Source organism: Pteropus vampyrus, unplaced genomic scaffold, assembly GCF_000151845.1.
Source record: "Pteropus vampyrus isolate Shadow unplaced genomic scaffold, Pvam_2.0 Scaffold172, whole genome shotgun sequence".
NCBI lineage: Eukaryota > Metazoa > Chordata > Mammalia > Chiroptera > Pteropodidae > Pteropus > Pteropus vampyrus.
Window position 1 is genome coordinate 3,738,258 of NW_011888953.1, and position 22,353 is coordinate 3,760,610.

The window sequence follows — 22,353 nt, forward strand, 5'->3', positions numbered from 1 at the left end:
TGTCCCTATTTGAAATTCTCTCTCACCCATCTATTAAAATGTATCTCAGAATATTTTCTGGCTTTTCTAAGATAATTCAATATATGGTCTATTCTATTTACTTAATAACCCCTTCTCCCTTGTTTGCTTCTCTTCATTTGCTCATCCCTTAAAAGCTTGGGTTTCCGAAGGCTCATTCTCTCTTTCATGCCCTTTCCTTAATCTAATATAATCAGCAACCAACATTTCAACTATAAACTATAAATGCTTCTCCCCAAACTGTCCTCTCTCTTAAGGACCAAACTCATCTATCCATCTATCTACTGAGCATCTCTACTCAGAGGTCCTACAGGTAGTTATTTCAAGTTAAACGCACCCACAACGGAACTCACTATATTTCTTCCAAAACCTGCTTTCTTTCCTTTTTTTTTTTTATCTTACAGAACATTGATCCAGTCTCCCAAATTATAAACTTCAGCCTTCACATGTAAATGAACACCAAATCTTGTAAATCCAACCTTCACACTTCAGTAAAAATTACACTGTTCTAAAACGTAGATCTGGATGTCATTCCTTTGCTTTTTAAAAAAAAAAAAGGCACAAGACAAAGTCACCTTCATATTATGGTATACAAGGTCAGTTTGCCTTTCCCATCTCTAGATACTTCTCTCCCACCTCACTCTCTAAAGACACACACCTGTGCTTCACAATATGCATCACCTACTTGCACTTCCCAAGTACAGTCGTTCCTCAGTATCTGCAGGGGGACTGGTTTTAGGATCCCCTTCAGATACCAAAATCTGCGGATGCTCAATAAAATGACATAGTATTTGCATGTAACCTACGCACACCCTACGCATACCCTCTTGTATAGTGTAAATCATCTCCAGATTACTTGTAATACCTAATACACTATAAATGCTAAGTAAATAGTTGTTATCCTATGTTGTTTAGAAATCGATTTTCTGGAATTTTTTTTTTTTTTTTAATATTTTCAATCCGAGGTTGGTTGAATCTGCAGTTGTGAAACTCAGGGATACTGAGGGCTGACTGATTACCATTCACTCATTCAATAAATATTGATTAAGTGCCAGGCGGTGTTGTAAGCACTGAGGATATCACAGTGAACAAAACAGACTAAGTTTCTGCCCTCATGGGCTTATATCTTGGTGGAAGAAGACAGACAAAAACAAATAAATATATAATAGATGAGGTGGTGGTTAAGTGCTATGGAGAAAAAGCTCTAGCTAGAAAAGCAACTCACAGCAACAAAACAGCGTATTCTGTACACCACGGAAATCCAGCATGTCTTTAAAAGTGTAATCATACTTCTATATCCCTTAATTTATTCATGTTTCAAATTAAATTACAATTTAAAAACACAATACCAAGAATAATACTGAATTGTATAGCTGTTGAGAGGCATAACAGAACAGCTTACTTCTGGAACAACCAATTATAATAATTTTATTTTTAAGATTAAAGTTGATAGAGTCAAGGGTGTTTTTCTTTGATTCTAGTGTTTTAGTTGGCTCCTGGATGTACCCCAAAAAAGTATTATTAGTCTTGGCACATTTCAAATTATGTCATGAGATTAGAATCTAAAGCTTAAGTACTCATCTAGAATTAGTCTCATTGTTATTCCTATATTGTCTCTAACTATATACCATGGTTTCAAATTTAGGGCCTACAATTAAGACTCCATAGTAATACTAGAACATTAGAGACAGGAGCTTTTTACTGGTGATTTAAAAACAGTTGTTCAATTGTCTGAATCATTTAAGTGCTTAATATGTCCCAAATGTTTACAGAGTTGAAACAACTGGAAAAATCGACATAAGAGCACTGTTTAAGATATAGGATATTACTAAAGAATTTGACGATGAGCCAAAGAAAATTTACACAGACAGTAATTGGCCTGTTTCATACTCAGAAAATAACAATGATTTGCTTCACAATCTAAATAATAATACATATTTTAAAAGACTTTAAAGGAATTCAGATTTTCCTCTGGGACTCTTTACTATTATTATATTACCTATGGCTCCAGTCTCAGGACATGAATGAATGAATGAATGAATGAATGAATGAATGAATAATACATGCATGCATGCTGGTGTTTTAGTGCTCACATTAATCTAAAAAGAAAACTAAAGGGTTTTTTTTTTTAGATGTAGAAGTTAAATCTGAAATGTCTTAAACTTTCAAATAACTAGAAACAAAGCTCATTGGAAACTGAGTCTTAATGACAACAACTCTGAGAAGCAGAATTCTGTCAAAGTTTCAAAGTTTAGGAAACAATGATACACCTCATCACTATCTGAAGGCATAACTTCTCACTATTATCTGCAATCCCCAAATCTTCACAAACATGCACATTGTGGGAAGCTCATTTCTGTATTCTACATGACGATCAGCTTCTGCTTTTTTCAAATTGGCTGGCAGAGGGGGAAACATCACAGGCCCAGCTAAATTCTGATTGAAGTGTGGGCCCATAGGAAATACTGGGTCAGAGAAGGGGATGTCGTGGATCGGCTAGTCTGCAATGTACTAAGAATTCCTGTGCTGGAGAAAAAAGCAGCTACCATTGCACTGTAAGGACCAGGGCTCACGTTCTATTTAAAAACCAAAAACCAACACAAAAGACAGCTAAGAAGTAAACTTCACTTTATTCTCAAGGCTGGGGAGAAAAGAAAATACATACCGCATCCGTGATGTCTATTTCATACACTCTTTGGAAAGTCCTGCGCTCAAAGAAAACGAGTTTGCCGCTGCCACATCCCCTTTGAACAGATGTACCAGTGACTATGAGTTTATCGTCTGGACTGAAACAGCAGTCAGTCCTACAGACAAAAAGAGTTTATGATATAAGCGTATGATCCCAAACAGTGCAACAAAGAGTGAGTTATATAAAATAACATTGTAATAAGAGATAACTCTGATATAGGGCTTACAATTAGTCAAGCACTTATATTAATTCACTTACTCTTCACAATAATCCTAAGAAGTAGATATTATTACTCCCATTTCACTGATGAGGGAAGTGAGGCAGAGAGAGGTCAAATAAATCTTATCCAAGATCACAATAGGAAGTGGTGCAGGTGGAGTTAGAACATAGGCTGTCTGATTCCAAAATCTTTGCTCTTAACTTCTACACATTAGAATATATATATATAGATATATTTATATAGAATATATATATATATTTTTTTTTTAATTAAAGAGAGTATGAGAAAAACGCGATATAGACATCGACGGTATCTATACACAAATAGACATGATATGACTAATGACTAAGTACTGATTATTTTGTCCCGTTTTGGAACTATTTTTTTTTACCACCACCACCTCTCAAATAATTTGAGTTTTGTCAAGTCAGGCACCATGAAATGAGAGAAGCAGGTTGTACCACTGGAACTTAATCGATGGCTATGATTCAACAGCTCTTGTTATTAGAGGTCTGGCCACTTGCTTCTGGATAATCTAAGACATGATCCAGAGAAGTTATGTAGCTAGCTTTACTTGTAGCAGGCATAATAGCTCAAGAAATTCTCATCAACTATAAGTTCATGTTCGTTCATTCATCTGTTTGTCTTAACACATAAATGGCATGGGCAACAGATCCTGTTAGAGCTAGTGATCTGTTAGAATACAGCTTCCTCCATTTGATGCTCCCATGATCTTCACATTCTCCATTGGTCATTATTTAATAGAGATTTAAAATTTCATTTCTACCAAAATAGAAAATTTTGTTTAGGCATCAACTGTAGGACTTAGAGGTCAAATCCTTGACTACCTCCAAAAACATCTTTAAATGCTTCACTTGTCAACTTAGTAGAATGGAAATAACAGTGTTCAGCTATCAAGAGCGAGACAGTCTCAAGTGAAGGTAACTGAATTATTGACTGAAATGATGACAAGAAAAAATTAAGAAAATGATACATAATAATGCTTGTGAACTATACAAAATTGTTTTGATGGTATACAACAAATATGTAGGTCTATCCTATCATTTATATAATATCAAAAGAACAATTCAATTCCTTAAAATATTTTTACTACCCTAAGACATATGCATGCATCCAATATATACACACATACACGTAAACACATGAACATACATCATTTCAACTTTAAAAAAATTTTATAGTCTGAAGAACGTGCAAAATGAAAAAATAAAATGTATCTTTCAAAAAACTTATTTGAATTACTCTTCAAGTCCCTTTTCTATAAGATCTGTAAGACATATATAAATTAACAGTAAGGTGAATAAATTTATTTTCCATTCTCTTATGCCTCTCAAATATTAAAACTATGCTACTTACATTGGGAACATGGTGGGAAGACCCGAGGCTGAAAAAAGTGGCTTATTAAACTGTCGGATGTCCCATAATTTTAATGTATCATCACCTGGTAGAGGAATGACAAAAAGACAGAAAGTGAATTGTGCGAAAAGAACTAGCTCCAAGTTCAGAGTTTGAAAACTTAGTGTATACAAAGGAAGGAAAAAGGAAGGGAGGGAGAAAAGGAGATGCACACAGGCATGTTTAATTTCTTTTTTAACTGTTTGGGGAGCTTGAAAGCAGTAGTTGTGAGAACAGTAGAAAGATAAATGATAATGAAGTGGTCTTCTAGAAATTATTTTCCAGGTTGATGTAGCATCTGTAAGCTAAAAGGCTAAGAACCCTAGAGAATCTACTTTAAAGAGAGATTTTAGAGCAGATGGTAGTTCCCCTGGTATACTTGAGCACAAACTGACTTCTTACACAGATATTAATGTAACAACCATCAGAACTGAAAACAGTTCAATTCACAAGATTCTTTTCCCGCTAGTGTGCATGTGAAGCTATCCATTAACATTAATGAGAGTGGGCCGTATGATTCTCTTCCCTCCAGAGTAACTCCGCCGTGGCTATCATTCTTCACTTTGCTGGGGAGTGCAGCTTTTCCAAGCTATTTAAAGTATAATGAATACTCTTTTCAGAATTACTTTTTTATATTTCTACAGGGCTACTAAGTAATTCCTGACCAGAATGAAAACAAAAACTCATAAGTAATGTCTTTGTCGTTCTTTCTCCCCAGTGTTCTTTCTCCACAGCTGAGAACCTGCCTCAACCCCTCAGGTCCAATAAAGAATGAGTATCAGGCACAAGTGAGGTGAGTGGAGAGTTCAATAAAAATCCCCATTCTCTTCCCAGCAATCCTTCCTCTGTGGATTGGCAGGTGCACTAATCCACAACTGGTTGGACCAGGGACCTGCATATATTGGAAGAATTTTATAAGATTCACCTTTTGCTTTAGTCTTAAAACAACAAAAAAAGCTTACATATCCTCACAATTCTCAAACAATAAGAAAACATTAACCTCCATTAAACAGTTTCGCTAACCCAGCAGATTCTGGAGCTAGCAGGAGCACCTTACAATACCCTGGGAACTCTGCTGAATACCTTTCCAGCTGCCATATTCTATACAGCCAGGAAGGAAAATGATGGAACAGAGTATACATGTTGTATTGACAACATGTTACCTAATAGCTACTATAGGATGGAAGGGGAAAGTAAGAACTATCACCAAAATGACTTTGACTAAAATGGAATTAGTCCTGTACAACTGGGTGGAGGCTGGCCTAGTTTAGAAATCTCTGGGAAGAATTTTCAAAGTATGCTCCCCTCTAATTCTCCTCTTCTTTCCCCTTTCTACCTTGGAGATTTGGGTATATCACTCTAAAGATGCAAGAATGAATAGGAGATTTTCTAAGTAGAGAATTTATCATTTAAAAAATTTTCTCAGTAGATTCAGAAAAACTCTAGGGGTAAGAACCACTATTTGTAAATAAAGAGTATATACAGTCCTAATTAAGAGTTGTCTTAGGACTCAAGTAGCAGATCAGAATGCATGGATCAAAATACATATTTTATATATATCCACCTCTGCCAATTTTCTTGTAAATTGGAGATACATGTGATATGTACTTTGATTTAATTATAAGTGAGGGTTGTTTGGATATAACAAATAAGGCTTGTCTGGAGGAAAGCAAATCTGAATGTAATTCTCAAGGGTGAAAAGGATACAGACTGGTTAAACTGAGGGCAAAGATGTGCTAAGTCTCTTTATCTCCTCCTCATTTTCACTACTACCCTGTACACCAGGTTGTAAATTCTATCAGAAAAGGACCCTGTCAATGATGGTCACAGTTTATACTCATCACCTAGCATAACGCTAGCCCAGAGTAGTTGCTCAACAAACAGTAGTTGGGTAAATGAATGACTAAATGTACTGGTGCTTAATTAATTAATGTAGACCAAAATTAATTTGGTCTACAGAGTAAAGATGAGATCCTTTATGTGACATTTAAGGCCATCTGTTACACTGCTGTTTCTTTTCTCTCCCCACAAATAGGCTTACTGGAAGGTCCTCAGTCATGTTCCACTCTTCCCCATAATGCTTTGCTCATAAGCTGCCTCCACTATTCGCTTATTTCCTTCTATCAACACACAGCTTATCCAAGTGAGAAAGATTTAGCAAAAAATTAGAAACAACCTTTATTAACTATGTGAGTGTGGATAAGTAAACTTACAATACGACTACAAAGAACTGTGTAGCTATTAAAAATAACAACCGAGTATACAACTTTGTTTAAGTAAATTGAGTTAGTGTTTGAACTGGGAAAAAAAAAAAAATCAATGGTCAACAAATAAAAGACTTTGAAATACCAGACCCAGAATTATAACATGATATAAAAACAATACAGAACATCATCTGCAACATTCCATAAGATACAAGCAAAGTCATCCTTGTAGACTTCAAATTCTGATGGAATGCGAAGCTGTACTAAAAACTTAGGCATAAAAGTACGTATTTCTAAATTTTACTTGATGCTTTTTAATAAAACGACATTGTCAAGTGAAAATGCATTTTAAGAAAAAAAGTCAGACTGGCAAAGGTACATTAACAGAAGCACAGCCAGCTTTACTAAGCACTAAAATATCAGTGTGACATTTGTTAGAGTTAAATATGATCATTTTACATATAGCAACATATCAAAAAGGAAAATATTAACCTACCTCCACGAGAGGAAAGGACATTACCATCATAGGAAAAAGTCACGCAGGAAGTGTCTGTGCCTGGGTCATGGGCCTGTTTATAGTGGAATTTAGGATGAACCTGTTTGAGAAAACAAAGTGTTACTATCTCATCTCAATTCAGATGTGGCAAGAATATTTCACTTTATCATCTAGAAAATAATATACATCTATATGTAAAATATTAACTTCACCTGATTATAAGGAAAAATTCAAAAGGCTTTTTAAAATATCCATTTGCTTTAATAAGAGAATAAAAAGAAACAAGGTAAGTTATTTTTCAGACTGCCTTAGGAAGCTCTGAGCAACACAAGAGCACCACAGCATTTAGTTTTTCTTAACATAAAGTATATCATATAGTTATTGAGATGATTTCCTATAGTTATCTGAAAGAGTAAGTATAAATAAAAATCATTAATGAATATATCGATTATTAACTCAAAAATTTCACTGTATTCCTAGCATATGCCAGACACTGAGCACATGGTTATAGGTCTTGAACTATCTTTAATGTGTCCGTAGGATAATGTTGACGATGATGATGATAGCTAATCCTCATATAATGCTTATTACATCTTAAGCACTATTTCCTTTACTATCTTGCCTATTTAATTCTCATAATCTCTTTATAAGTTAGGTTCTACTACTATCATCTTAATTTTACAGATTAGAAAACTGAAACTCAGAGATTTGAATACCTCGTCCAAAGTCACACACATAGTAAGTGGCAGAGTTGGGAGTATGAACCAAAACCCTGCTCTTAAACACTATACTATACTCTTTCTCTACTGATGCATGTTAATGGTCTTTTTATTTCTAATGTCACTTCTGCACAGTTAATGACTTATAAAAGTAATTACTACACTAATCTTGCCACTCAGTTATGATTCAGTAACCAGCACAGGCCAAAATACTAGAGAGTCACTTATCCCAGATCCATTAGCCTGGATAATTCCATAGTGAACTGACAGAGACATTGCTAGTGATGACAGCATGGGAGCCACAGGTACAGGAGTACAAATGACTCCCTTCTCCAATGGTCTTGCAGAAATCCTAACAAAGAATGGGTCACAAAACAGCTCATGTACATCGGCCTCCCAATAATATCGCTGATATTCCATCATGAACTTCTACCTAAAAGCTTCCAGTAATAGATAGCACACTATCTCACAAAAACAGGTATTTTGTGTCTGTGTGTGTGTTTTGTTCATTTTTAATAATTTGTACTGTGTTGTTTTCCGGGTGACAGCCTTAGAAATTTATATTAAAGGAATTTATCATACTTCTACATTTTATTGATACAAATAATTCATTGATTCAACCTTTTTTTATTAGGCGTTAACTGTATGGCAGACACAGGTTGAGCAGGGAAACACAAATGTGCCAAGATAAACATGGATTTTCCTCAAAGAACTGGCAGACAATCCCCTGAAAGGATATGGATGAGCACACAAAATGACAAGTGGTACAATGGGGAAGTAATACTTGAGCACTGAAGAGAGGTTACTAACCCAAACTTGAGAATAGTAGGGGGAAAAGGTGGCCGGGGTCGGGGAGCGGGGGTGGAATCAGAGACCCAGTGGACAAAGTAAGAGTTAGCAGATGAAGTGGCAGGATGCAGGGGCATGAAAGAGTATTCCAGTCAGAAGGTCCTGCATTGTGGTAGGCAGACTTTTTACCCTCAAGCCCTCTGGCCCTTGGCGTCATGCTGATGAATATGGTACTCTACATGGCAAAGGGAACTTTGCAGGTATAATTAAGGTTGCTAATTAGTTGACCTTAAATAGACAGATTATCCTGGATTACCCAAGTGTGACTAAAGTAGTCACATGAGTCCTTAAAAGAACAGCCTCCTGGCTGAAGATAGAAGAGGAAGCCATAGAGAATTGTAAATCAGAGAGATTCAAAGAATGAGAAGTGTTTGACAAGCCACTGTTGACTTAAAGACGTGTCAAGGAAACAGGGATCTTAATTCTGCCAATAACCAGTAAGGCTGAAAGAGAACCCTGAGCCCCAAATGAGAGCCGCAGCCCAGACCAACTTAGATTTTAGCCTGGCGACACCCTAAGAAGATAATCCAATTATACTATGACAGACTTCTTATCGACAGAAACCGTAAAATAATAAACTGGTATTTTTTAAGTGACTAAATTTCTGGTGATTTATTAAGAAGCAACAGAAAACTAGCACACGCATATTGAAAGGCCCAAAGGTAAAAGAGCTGGTTGCAGTCAATGAACGAAAACAAAGTAACAAATACTAGAGGAAAAGAAGAGGTGGGGAGATGATGTGAACGGGGCTCAGATTCCCAGGTGCCTCTTCTAGGTTGTGTTAAGAGCTTAGATTTTTATCCTTGAAGGCAAAGGGGAGCTGCCGAGGGGGTTTTCTCAGTGGAGCAACATGACTAGGTTTGCTTACTTTTAAAAGATCATTCTGGACACGTATGGAGAATAGACTGGGAATATTTTGTTCCTCAGAAAAACAAAACTCTACTACCAACCTCGGTAAGGAAAATTTGCCACCTCATTGTATTTCATTAAATCATCAACTGCTAAACTCTAAATAAAGCTTTTAAAAGATACTGTAGTGGTGACAGTTTACTAAAATGTCCTATACTTAAATTTGGCGTCAATGAAATTAACTTAGTTTTTTCATTTGTTTTAAATGTTTTGTTTATTTTTAATGCTAATAAAAACAAATACACATCTAAACAGAAGGAAGACCCACACATGAGTGGTAAGGCAATGTGGTATAATACATTAATTCAGTCAAAAACTAGCAGTGTAACCAGGGATAAATTACTTAAGCTCTCCAGATTACAATTTTTTCTTCTGTAAACGAAATAATTGAACTAGATTTCTAAGGTCATTTATAGCAATATGATTCTTAAGGAAAAGACAAAAGCTGGTAAATACATAATATATTATAATTTGACTAACTGATCAAGATTTTGTTGGATCTCACAGGTGATAGTATAAATGCCATACAACGAATTGAATGGGAAGAATGGATTTTGATACAGGTGATTTTGCCTTAATCTAATTAGAAAGGACTTTACCTGCTATGCTTTTCTGTCTCCTCATGTAGGTACTACTTTAAAGGGTCATTATATTGGAGGTTGGGTGTTTCGAAACTTTTATAATTCATTATTTATAATGCAGAAAGAGTGAATACGTGTCACAAAACAAGCCCCATCCTGTCTTTCTGACTTCCCATGATATTTTCTATTGATAGATTTACATCTTAGTGCAACACCCTTTAAAGTAACAAATGGCTGTATGTTAATAATTAAGAGTTCATGGGAGAGAGTGAGATTGCACTCAAAATAATTTAATCTACTCTCTCTTTTAAAGGACCTAATAAAATAAAGAGGCAAAATGTCTTTGCATGAGATGAACAGTTCACAGATTTTGTGTCAGAAGTACTCTTCTATTACTAACTCTACTTTAACCAGTAACGAAATATTATTCCAATGAAATAAAATAGGCAGCCAGAGAGGATCTTAAACTTGCATAAAACATCAACACTTAGACAGTCCATGATGACAAATACCCGTACACTTTGAAAACAAAGTCATCCTGACTGAAAAACACTTCTGACATAATGTGGGAAATCTAAAACTGCAACTTCTCTTGAACTGTTTTTATAATCATCTTAAGCAAAGAGAATCGTTCTTCAGGGAAGTTGAGTTATTAACTCCTTTATATAGGTTTCCTATTTTTAGGAATGCCTTGTGTTATGATTTGGAGAATATCAAGTCTCAGATGTTCATAGTGATGGAAAACGCAAGCACAAAAACCTAGTTTTAAAGGGCCTGAGATCATACAGTACAAATTCCCAGCTAGTAAAACTGTCTGTATAGAGCATAAAGAAATGAAGACTTTTTGGAGTTTACGAAATGAATCCATGGGAACCATAACACTAATGTCAACTTGCACATAATGGGAACGCCCTAAGGGTGTAACCCAACAGCCCAAAACTACAGCCCCTATCTGCAGGAGCCATAAGCATGAGGATGCCACCTTGTAAGGTCCATATAAGCTGAATACCTTAGACTATGCTCAGGCCTAATGCGGCAGCATCACAGACAGTGTGCTACAACTGAAGACTGACCTTCTGACCCTCATAGCCACTGGCTTAGGACCCACGCACAGCAGTCTGCGCTGCCAGTCAACAGAGCTTGCTTTGGAGACGCTAAGGACTTTCATCCTCCCTCTGCCATGTGAGACTGTACTTGCCCTCTCTGTGTGTTGTGTGTTAACCTGCGTGGGTGCCTGATCGGTTTATCTGAGAGGGTTCCACTCAATAAACCTAGCATTGTGGAAAGACACAAATGCATTCAAGAGTGTTACTTCGGTAGCCGCTTTTCTTGCTCGCAACACTGTCCCTATGTCACTTCTTAGCAGAAGGTTATGGAGCCTCTTACAGTACCAAACTCACTCCAAAACAAGCAATATCAGTCCATTTCTGGGTGGATCTAATTGGCAACATCTTTCTTAAACTGGGCCCAAGACTCCCACCACCTAACATCTACTTATAAGTCCTGGTCCTGCTTTCTGTGGCTATGCCGACTAATTCAAGTTTTTCTTCTCTAATACAGTCTGCCATATTCTCAAAGAAAATATGATGTCTTCCACAAAGTCTTAAATATATATTTTTTAAAATAGTCCACAAAGTCTGTCACTTCCTGAAATTCAAAGTCTTTCGCTTCCTGAAATCCTAAACAATCCAAACATTGTATGGTGGCACCAACGTTAATGAGTTGACATCTAGCAGCTGCCTAGATTCCAATACCTTTCTAATGCTATAGTGTGTTTACCAATGCCAGAGGAAGAAGAGCCCACAAAATGAGCAAAACATGTTTTGTAATTAATAGAAACAGTGGAATAAACTGTTTTAAATGAGAGAATTTAAATGAATTTGCTAGGCTGAAAATAGAGAAAAATCTAATAGAAAGCATACTGGTCCTAGAGCTAGCTGACTTGACCTCAAATTTCAACTTACTACATTTTAGTTTGACCCTCATCAAGTTGCTTAATCTTTCTGTTTATTAATCTTTAAATAATATGCCCTATATACTGTCCCACCCCTACCTTTCTCCTCAAAGGGGCTGAGTTATATTTGACCTACTATATCCCTGTCTTGTGTCAATACCACAAATTTATTAAGTCTGTAGTGGGTACTTCCTCTCAGAAAGTTGATAAAATGCAACTATGCTACCAAAATGTAAACTCTAAGAGCAAGATGAAGCAAATGCTAGGCTATCTAACAAACTAGATGTAATAACGTTTGATTATCCTCTCAAATCCATTCCTAGGACTCTCCCTCAATTGATATAAATTTTCTTTCTCATTCATAAATTTTCATTCTCATTTCAAGCTTAGTGATAACCAAGCAATCCAATCAATTCTCTATTTTCAATCACGTTAGTGTTACTTACTATACCAGGATTAAAAATATGCCAGGATTTTTTTAAATGCCAACATTAAAAAACAGAATAAATATAGTTCTAGACTGAATATAATTTCCTCCCGGTTCTCTGATTTTGGAGATCTAGAGTAAGGATAATGAGATTATGTATACAAAAGTATAGGAACTGTCACATAAAGGTACTCCAACTCCCTGTTCCCAGGAAGTCTTTATTTTAGTGAAGGGAAATAGATAATAAAACCCCTCCAAGCGACTCTCAAATTATTCAAATTAATATTCGAATGAATACATTGTATAAAAATATGGTATAATGACAAAGAGCACAGACTGTGGAGCCAAACTGATGAGTCCAAACCTAGGCTCCACCACTTACCGTCTATATAATCTTGGGCTAGTTAATCTCCCTATGCCTCTCTATACCATCTATTAAATGAGAATATTAATAGTACCCAGGTGTTGGGAGAATTTAATGAGTTAATGCAAGTGTGGCACACTCCTCTGCAATATAACCGCTGTTCTTTTCAGCGAGATGTGGTATCTATTTCACTGCACCTTGAGTCTGGGTATGAATATGTGACTCATTTCGCTTTATGTTGGACACGTAGCCATGAAAATGTGCCTCTCAGATCTCCCACTGTGAAAAGTATGACTGACTGACACTCACTGCCTCTGTGACTCGGCCAGGCTTTCCAAGGGCTGCTCCCAGCCAGTGGCTGAGCACAGGAGATAAAGAATTCCTCATTAGCCTGACAACTGAAACTTTCTTGGCATCGTGCTACAGTCTAATAAGACTTTTTCTACACAATCCTCCTTTTTTCTTTTCTTTTAACAGTTTTACTGAAATATAATTTACATACCATGGAATTTGCCCACTTAAAGTATGAAGTTCATTGTTTTCTGGTACTTTCAGAGAATTGAGCAAACATCATTATAATCAATTTTAGAACACTGCCATCGCTCCCCATTTTCCCCAGACTCCTCAACCCTAAGCGACCACTAATTGAGTCTCTGTCTCTGTATATTTGCCTATCTGAACTTATAAAATCATACAATATGCTATCTTTTGTGACTGGTTTCTTTCACTTAGCATGATTTTGAGGTTCATCCATGCTGTAGTATGTATCAGCACTTCATTGCTTTTTATTTCCAAATAATACTATATTGTCTAGATGTACCACATTTTATTTATTCGTTCATAATCTTGAGCTAGTTAACCTCCCTATACCACCCTATGCCATTTATTAAATAAGAATAATAACAGTACCCACTTCATAAGCAGTTGGGAGAATTTGATGACTTAATGCAAGTGTGAGACTCCTTTGCAATATAACTTGGCTGTTCTTTTCACTGAGATGTGGCGTCTATTTCTCTACACCTTGAGTCTGGGTGTGGACATGTGCTTAACACCCCTTCTTTCCTCTCTCTTTCACAGGGGTATGACCTGCATCATGCTCTGACTCTGCAGCCTTCTAAGGCTCCCTCTCCACTTCCCCTTACAGGCCTTTCCCCAATAAATCTCTCACATCTTTAATCTTGCCCTGGTGTCTGTTTCTCAGAAGACCCAGACTAACACAAGTGGTGCCAGGAGTGATTTGACAACACAGGTGGTAAAATAAAAATCTAGGAGTGCCTCATGCTTTGCCTGGGAGGTAAAGAGGATATTGTCCTAAGTGGAATATGGAACACAGACACACCGTAGCACTTCGTAGTGCTTCAACTGCTACAGGAGGTGACCTCGGAAAACTTCCTGGTGCAGAGTAATGTCTTTGGGGGAAAATGTTTTAGGCATTTAAAAGACATGGGAGGAACAATGCCTACAAAGACAAGATTGTTGTATGATTACTGCTAAACCATATGGATGCCCTATAGAGGGACAATGAGAAACTGAGGGCCATTAACAGTTAAAGACTAAGTAGGAGAACCAGAGGGCCACTTTAGTAGCTTTCAAAGAGGCCCTCATCTCCTGTGGTGGAGGAGCAGACACAGCTGAGCAACAAAGGTGATCTGGTAGTTAGATTTACAGAGCTCCAGAGACTTTTAAATGCTCGGCCAAGGTAGGTCTGTTATACTAAGGTCAGGGCTCTAGTCGGGAAAATCTGAGATTATGATACATAAGGATAGGATATTTGCATGAATGCCCATAAGATGCTAGGTTTGCAGACCTCTCCCCGACCCCTGGGTCCTCACAGCTTACAGAAGTGTCCAACTCTTGCCTAGTAAGAGCTACAACTTCCTTTGTGCTGGATGAGGCTACTATTCCCACCCCCACGAGGCAGCAGGTACCTTCTCTTCGGACCTGCTTCTACTTTCTCTCCTGGATGCTATGTCAATTACTGGAGCTGAAACCCAGCATTACACAGCTGTGGAAGTGGTTGGGCCTGATAAAGGTGGAAAGAGATTACACATCAAAAGATGTAACAATTAGCTAGCAGGAACTACTAGCAGGAGCCATAAAGTAACTTGAGTTTGGATTCTAAGAATGCATAATCAAGAGGGCTTTGATATAAGACTACATAAGCAGGATTCATTGATTTGGGGGCACATTTTTGGACAAGGACAGCAGAGGATGGGGGCAAACTTGCTGCTAGGATACTATTAGAGGCCTGAAAAAGTGATAGTCAATGTTGAGTAAAATAAAAGTACTCCAACGAAAATAAAAGCCCTGGCAGGGACTGAGAAAAGAATAAGAAGGCCAGGGGATGTAGGGGTGCTGGAATAGATATATTGTGTTAAACCAGGAAATGCAGAATATTTTTTTCATGGGATGGCCCAAAGGAAATATCATTCGCCAAGGCCATCAGGAATGCATCAATAAGAGGGAGCCAGCATTACCAAGTTCAGTGGCAGCTCACCTCTTCAGCCCACGGCCAATGCCACAGAGCTGGGCCATAAATATGCATGGGGATGATGAGGCCCTGAGTAATAAAATCCAGGTTTCAGTGAGTGGTTAGTTGCTAGAAACTAAAAAGGTGCAATTGATAATGACTGACAAGGTCAGAGAGGCGACCAAGTGGGGCTTGATGTGCAGGGAGCTGTAGAGATGGTTGACAGAACATGGCATTCTAAAAGCAGAAGAGATGGGCAGACAAGAAAGGTACTGTGTAATATCTACAATCAAAAAGAGAAACAAATGGAGGAGCAGGAGACTAAAGGTAATCACCCCAATAAAAAGTCATGATCCCCTGCTCTATTTCCATATCAGAACCTATTTTCAGCTAAGGAGCCTACTGACTGTAGAGGTAGCCAGATTCCTAAGAGGAAACACTATGCTACTCAGAGGAGCAATAATTTTAGTCCTTCCACAAAGGGATTATTGCTACAGACTTAAGTAGTAGTTCCAATTGTAGCTGCTGAGCTGAATGAGATAGCAAAGCTAAAGCAGATTAATAAAGCCTTGGGGTGACTTTGGCTCAAGGACTTCCCATTGGCCTGGCCAAAGCTTTCTTAGAACTGTGTGGCAGTCTTAGATTCTTCCTAGCCAATCCCCCTCCTTTCTCTCTTTCCTTCATAGGGGTCAGACCTGTATTGCCATCTAATACTCTCTAGCCTCCTCCGGCTCCCCACCTACCTTTCCCTTGCAGGAGTTTTGGCAATAAATATCTATAATGCTGCCTTAGCGTCTGTTTCTTAGCATGCCTAACAACAGAAGACATTGACAAACAAAACACGAGCAGAGAATCACAGAGGCATATACATTGGGATTTGCTCTCTTGCTGCTTTTGGAACACAGCCATCTTGTGGAAGAGCATTAGCTAGCTTCCTAGATAACCAGAGACACGTGCCCAGTCATCCCTGTAGCACCAGCTAACATTTAGCCAACAGCCAGACACGTGGGTGAGGCCATCCTAGACCATCCAGCCCTTACTGAGTTGTTAACTGCAGAGGTAATAGAGAACCCAGGAGAAATCAGCCAAGCTAGTTCAGACCAGAAGCACTGTCCAACTGACCCACAGAATCATGAAAAATAATAAATGGTTGTTGTTTTAAGTTACTAAATTTTGAGGTTGTTTTTAATGCAGCAGAAGTTAGCTAATGCAACATATAAAGGATGTGAATAGTGCCTGACAGATAGTAAACATGTAAGTGTTTGCCCTTATTTTAAGTTAGATGATATTATAGGAACATTAACAACTTTTAAAGAAGCTTGGTTCTCTCTCCCCTACCTTAGCATCCTACTGAATAATATCTAACATAAACTAGTCCTGCAACTCTAGAATTAAAATTTATTCAACTTTATCATGTCTTGTTCTTCACATAGTCACTACGTTTCTCTCTTGCCTTTTTGCATCTGCCTGTGAGAGCAAACATTCTCTTTAGCAATGTTTTTTAAGCCTTGCTATGGTGCTTGGCATACCCACTGTTTCTAAGTAGTTGTAGTGTGTTTACAACCAGTTGTTTACAACCAGTTTCTTAAGCCTTGCTATGGTGCTTGGCATACCCACTGTTTCTAAGTAGTTGTAGTGTGTTTACAACCAGTTGCAGCTCAATAAAGAATATTCTTCTGTATATTCTTTAACACCGACTAAGACAATGATTCCAACAGACAATATTGAAACGAGAGAAGAAAATGCTTGGAAACAGCCCATTCTTAGAGGACGTGGAAGGGAAAATTGTGTTTAAGTTGCTTTTCTTTATGATACTAAGATGAAAATTGTGTTTAAGTTCCTTTTCTTTATCATGCTCTTTCCCCACATTTCTGATTCTTTCAAGTGGGTCAGCCTCAGATTCTTTCTTTCCCAGGCACGTCATCTGAACTCCAAGAACCCCAATGAGCTCAAGAATAGAGTATAATATGTTATACATCACATATCATAGCGCTTACAAGAGAAACATACTTAATAAATACAGCAAATGAAACTGAACTTTTGAGCATGTTTCAAAGAAACAATATATTTCATACTAAGTTGACAGTTTTCCAAGTGTCTAACTTTTTTAAAAAAGATAATTATTGTTCTAGCCAAGATGTTTTTCCCTTCCCTCATTCCTTCCTCCCTTTTTTTAAAAGAAATAATTTAAAGACCAAAGAAATAATATCTGATGAAGTACATTCATCATTCCCCACAAAAATGTGATAATAAAATTTTTAAAATTCACATTTACAATGTCAGTCACATTTACTGAAGACCCATTATACACACGATGAGAAAACAAGTGGAGAGACAACATGGAATTTTCTTCAAATGATGTGCAAGTTGGGAAAGGGAAAGAAACATGTAAAAACCCCTTATTCTGTCATAAAACACTTACTGCATCAACTTAAGCCAGGTTCAGAGAGCATGACAATGACTAAAAATTGGCCTCTGCCATGATGGAGAAACTCACAGGTAAGGAAAAGACAGAGACTGAGAGAGACAGACACAGAGACAGACAGAGAGACACAGAGAACCTGCGAGAGTGAGCGTGTATGACCGCAGCTGAACTCTGCAGCAGAGCTCTCCACTCTTAGTCCAGGTTCACTTTGTAAACACTAGGATTTCAGAAAATAGCTATGACTTAGCATTTATTTTTTCAACTGTGTTTGGCAAAGAGATAGCCCACCCTTCATTTATAACTAGACAGTGTTGCAATTACATGCCTGTTTGGTCATCTCAAATCAGGTGACCACAGTGTGTGACTACCTAGGGCTCTATCTGATGACCCGCTGGAAGCTGCAGCTGCAGGAGAAAGCTCAGCCCCTGAGACATGAGTCACAGGCAGAGAATATGACGCCACTGCTCTGGAATCTGCTGGCTCCCCATGTGCTTGCAAACTGAAATTCAAGGTGTTTACTTTAGTCTATAAAACAAACCCCTTATGGCTAAGACACAAGTTACCTTCACATTAATCTTTCTTCTTATAAACCCGAGCTGAGATCAGTTGGTATGCCAATTAGGCACCGCAGCATTATGCTTCAGAAACTTAGATGTAAAAAATGTTAAAGTCCTACAGAAGACCCACGCTTTTGGAATTTTGAGAGACATGAAATGAAACTTTGGAATTTGACACTCCTTTATAATCTTGAGACATCATACAGAAGCATTTAAAGATGGGGATATTGTCTGATTTGACCATTTAAATACCTGGTATATTTTATTGTTCTGATTTTAAACAAAGTATAATTTTTAATGGGGAAAAGTGAGGAAACATAGAATTTCATATGATAGTCTGTAGATTTCCAAATGAGGATATCACCTAAATCACCAAGAGGAATGATTTAAGAAGAAAGTCCTTCCAGAGAGAGAGAGTCCAAAAGCAGGGTTTCCCAGAGGATGTTTTGAGTAACATCATTATATCCAGGGGTGAGGTGGTGGGTGGGGGTCTCTCTCTAGCCAAGAAAGTCTGGGAAACTGGAGTTTATTTGCATACCATGGCCTTGTCTTGAAGATTCACAATGCACATTAGTATATTAAAAGCCAGAGTCTTTTAAAGAGTCCTAGAATAAATCAACCTCTTTAACATTTCCAAAACTTATTTGACTATGGAACTTTTTTCTTTTCAGATAGTATATTCTAACACAGATAGAACTTTCTCTGGACCTCAGTTAAGGAAATATGTATCTAGGGCAAGGGTGAGTAAACTTTTTCTGGAAAGGGCCAGACAGTAAATATGTTAGGCTTTGAGGACTATACAGTCTGTGTTGCAACTGTTCAATTCTGCTTCTACAGCATGAAAGCAGTCACAGGCAATATATAAACAAATGGATAAGGCTGTGTTCCCATAAAACTTTATTAACAAAAAGAGAAGGCAGGCTGGATTTGGCCCACGTTTGCTGACATCTGATCTAGAGAGAACAAAAATTTTAGGAAAAGGTGCTTTATCTGTAAAATCATTGTAACATAAACTAAAGCCATCCTTGTGATGCAATAATGATTTTAACTTTTAACAGTAATGGTAGTAGCAATAATAATGACAACAGGTATATTTATTGAACATACTGCTACTTTGTGCAGTAAAACATACACCTTCTAATTTCATTCTTAAAACATGCCTCCTGAGGTACGTGATTATTATGTCATTTTACAAATAAAAAACTAAGGTTCAGCGAGGTAATTTACCCAAAGACATATGAATAGTAAATTGTCAAAAATTTAAACTCTGATTCTAACTCCAGAAACTAATCTAAACTAATCTTATTTATTTCTAGGTATTGTGTATGTGTGAAAATGTGTGTGTGTGTGTGTGTGTGTGTGTGTGAGAGAGAGAGAGGGGGGAGAGGGAGAGGGAGAGGGAGAGAGAGAGAGAGAGAGAGAGAGAGAGAGCGCGCGCGAGAGCGCGCGCACGCGCACGAGCGAACGAGAGAATCTGCTGCCATGTTTTACCAGGCTTCTTTTAGATTTGGATAGATTATTATAGTGATGGCCCTAAATGAAGTGCATTTCCTTATATTGCCAGGAAGGGCAGTACAAAGAGAGAGATGGATAACATGAAACAACTTTTTTTCTTCTTCAAACTACGTAACACATTTTTACACTTTTAGGGAGTTCTGAAACAAATTCTACTACAAATTCCACCTAAGGCAGAAAATAACAGTCTTTATCCATTAACGTGCAGTAAAAATCACAAACCAGTCATTTTTCACCTCCCTCTAATCCCATTCAATGGAATCTGGTATATGAACATAATAGCTAACATTTATTGGGCGTTTACTATGGGATAGGCACTGTCATAAGTACAAGGTATGTATTAACCCTTGAATCTTCCAATGGCCTTATGAGGTGAGTACTGTTATTATCCTCATTTTCCAGGGAGGGCATGAAAGATAATATACAGAAAGTTAAAATTAATAGCCCAAAGTCATGTGGCCAGTAAGTGGCAGCGCCAGGACCGAGCCCAGGCAACCTGGCTCCAGGGCCTGCACTCTTAACCACCTCTCTATACACGCATACTCACAGACCTTCTGACCTCGGTCTCCCTCTGCTCTGCCCACCCCCATCCCGGGGCAACGAGGGTGGGCCTGGACTCTGAGTGGCACCCTTTCTCTTTCCTTTCTAGGCCGGTCTTCTTCCCAACCACCAGTGGAATTTGAAGGTGAAAGGCGGAATAGTGGACATGCACTACACTAGTTTCTGGAAACAGATAAAACCATCATCAGTGACCAAACTTTATTCTAGGTCACTAGCTAAATTCAGTCCACAAGCATAGCTTGACTAGCCTTTACTCAAGATCACACCAACAGTCCCTGAAGTAATTTAAACCTTGGAAAATAACACAAGTTGCAGCTGGCAATGAGGAAATCCCACTAACTGCTGTGGATCTCCTTGGCTGCTCCTTGTATGATGGCACCTTTTCTCCTCCATCTTTAAAGTTTGCGGTAACAGGGGTTAGGGGATCTTAAGATTGTCTATGTCACATAAGAAACACAAATGTGAACACAAGTGCAGCTTTCAATTCAGCTCTTTAACTGAAGGGGAACTTGAAAGACACGATGCCAACACCGGAAGCACAGTGCCGCGGAATGACCTGCCTAGACAGGAGGGAAAGCCCGGCGGTTCCCCCTTTGAAGTCCAGCTGCCTGAGATTCACTGGCAGCCGACCTTCAAAGCGAGCCGATGCTTCCTTCCCTCAGCCTGGCCGCCAAGCTTCCCGGGCAGCTGGGCAGATTTAGCCACTCTCTGCCCAGCTGTCTGTGAACTCTGGCAGCCAGTTCAAGTGAGGGATAGAGAGGTGGTGGAGAAGGGAGGGGGAGGAAGAGAGAGTGGTAGGGGGAGGAGGGTGGCGAGCACAGTGGCGCCAGGGCAAAGAGGATGCTACATTTCCTTGGAGCCAACCTTATCAATGTCACTCAAAAGACGAAGCTTCCAAGGGAGGCATAATCCAACTCCACTACAAAGCAACTTCTGAGTGACCAAGAGATTTCAAATACACTTTCCTTCAAAAGCTGAGTGAATCTCAAATGTACTCATCTAAAGAAGGCCCAGTTGCTGCAGAAAACAGTCCAATCTCTGCATAGGGATGTAGGAGACAAAGCCAAGGTCAAAAATAAAAAATACGCAGTCCTTAACCAATTTTGATTTTCTAGCATGTGAGTTTATGCTTCTTGGGGACTTTTGGGGTTGTGTGCCAGGTTTGTTGTGGCAACCCTTCTGTTCCCCTGGCAGCCAATAGCTGAGACCACTTATTTGTTTCTGCGCCTGTGCAGCAGATGCTTGGAGAAGACTGGTCCATTTAACATAAACATTACCAATGTGTTGTTATGTTTTCCCTCTGGAGCCACATGCTTCAGGAGAAAAGACTGAGTGTTATCAGCTGCAGGAGCAAAAGGGATGCAGAACGGTTCTGGTAGTGATAACAAACTTTCGAAAAAAGTCTAAAAACAAGATCTTAAGTTTGGCAAAGTGGAAGACAATGAAAGCTACTAAAATATGAGGAAATGGAGACAAAGAGTTGAACAGAACAGCAGATCATCAGCTATGCGTTTCAGATGGAGTTCTGTGGTAGCTACATGGAGATGGAGGAGAGGGACACTGGAAGCCAGGGGGTGGGAGTGACCGTAAATTTCATGAACTCTTTTCCATAGTTTTGTACAATTTGTTTAGAAAAGGAATGTATGAATGAGCTTGTAATGTGCACCCTGACAATATGAGGAAAAGACCTAAATATTCAGATAGACTATATATTGTCACTAGTTACAAACATGTCTCCTCCCTGCTCTTTAGATCTCTTTAAAACTATATGACACAGCAGCCAACATTAAATACAGTGATATCAAAGACCTATAAAACATCTGAAACCTATTATCTAACTTTAAAAGTATAATACTAAGCCTAGAGAAGAAGCACCAATTAATATTTGCAGAAATTAGTCCAACTGTTTATTCACTCATTCTACAAATATTTATGGAGTCCTTGCTATGTGCAAGGCACTATGCTAAGTGTTGCAAATA

General features: G+C 38.2%; 1 protein-coding gene across 1 annotated transcript in view; it reads right to left on the minus strand.

The window, feature by feature from the left end:
- The window catches only part of WDR70 (WD repeat domain 70), a gene marked incomplete at its 5' end in the record, with an annotated part of 57,707 nt that extends 39,749 nt beyond the window's left edge, over positions 1-17,958 (minus strand). The window contains 4 exons of the mRNA XM_023536916.1: positions 2,684-2,822; positions 4,305-4,389; positions 7,044-7,143; positions 17,878-17,958. Coding sequence (XP_023392684.1) covers positions 2,684-2,822; positions 4,305-4,389; positions 7,044-7,143; positions 17,878-17,958 — 405 coding nt within the window. The remainder of the gene's footprint in view (positions 1-2,683; positions 2,823-4,304; positions 4,390-7,043; positions 7,144-17,877) is intronic.
- Between the last annotated feature and the right edge of the window lie 4,395 nt (positions 17,959-22,353).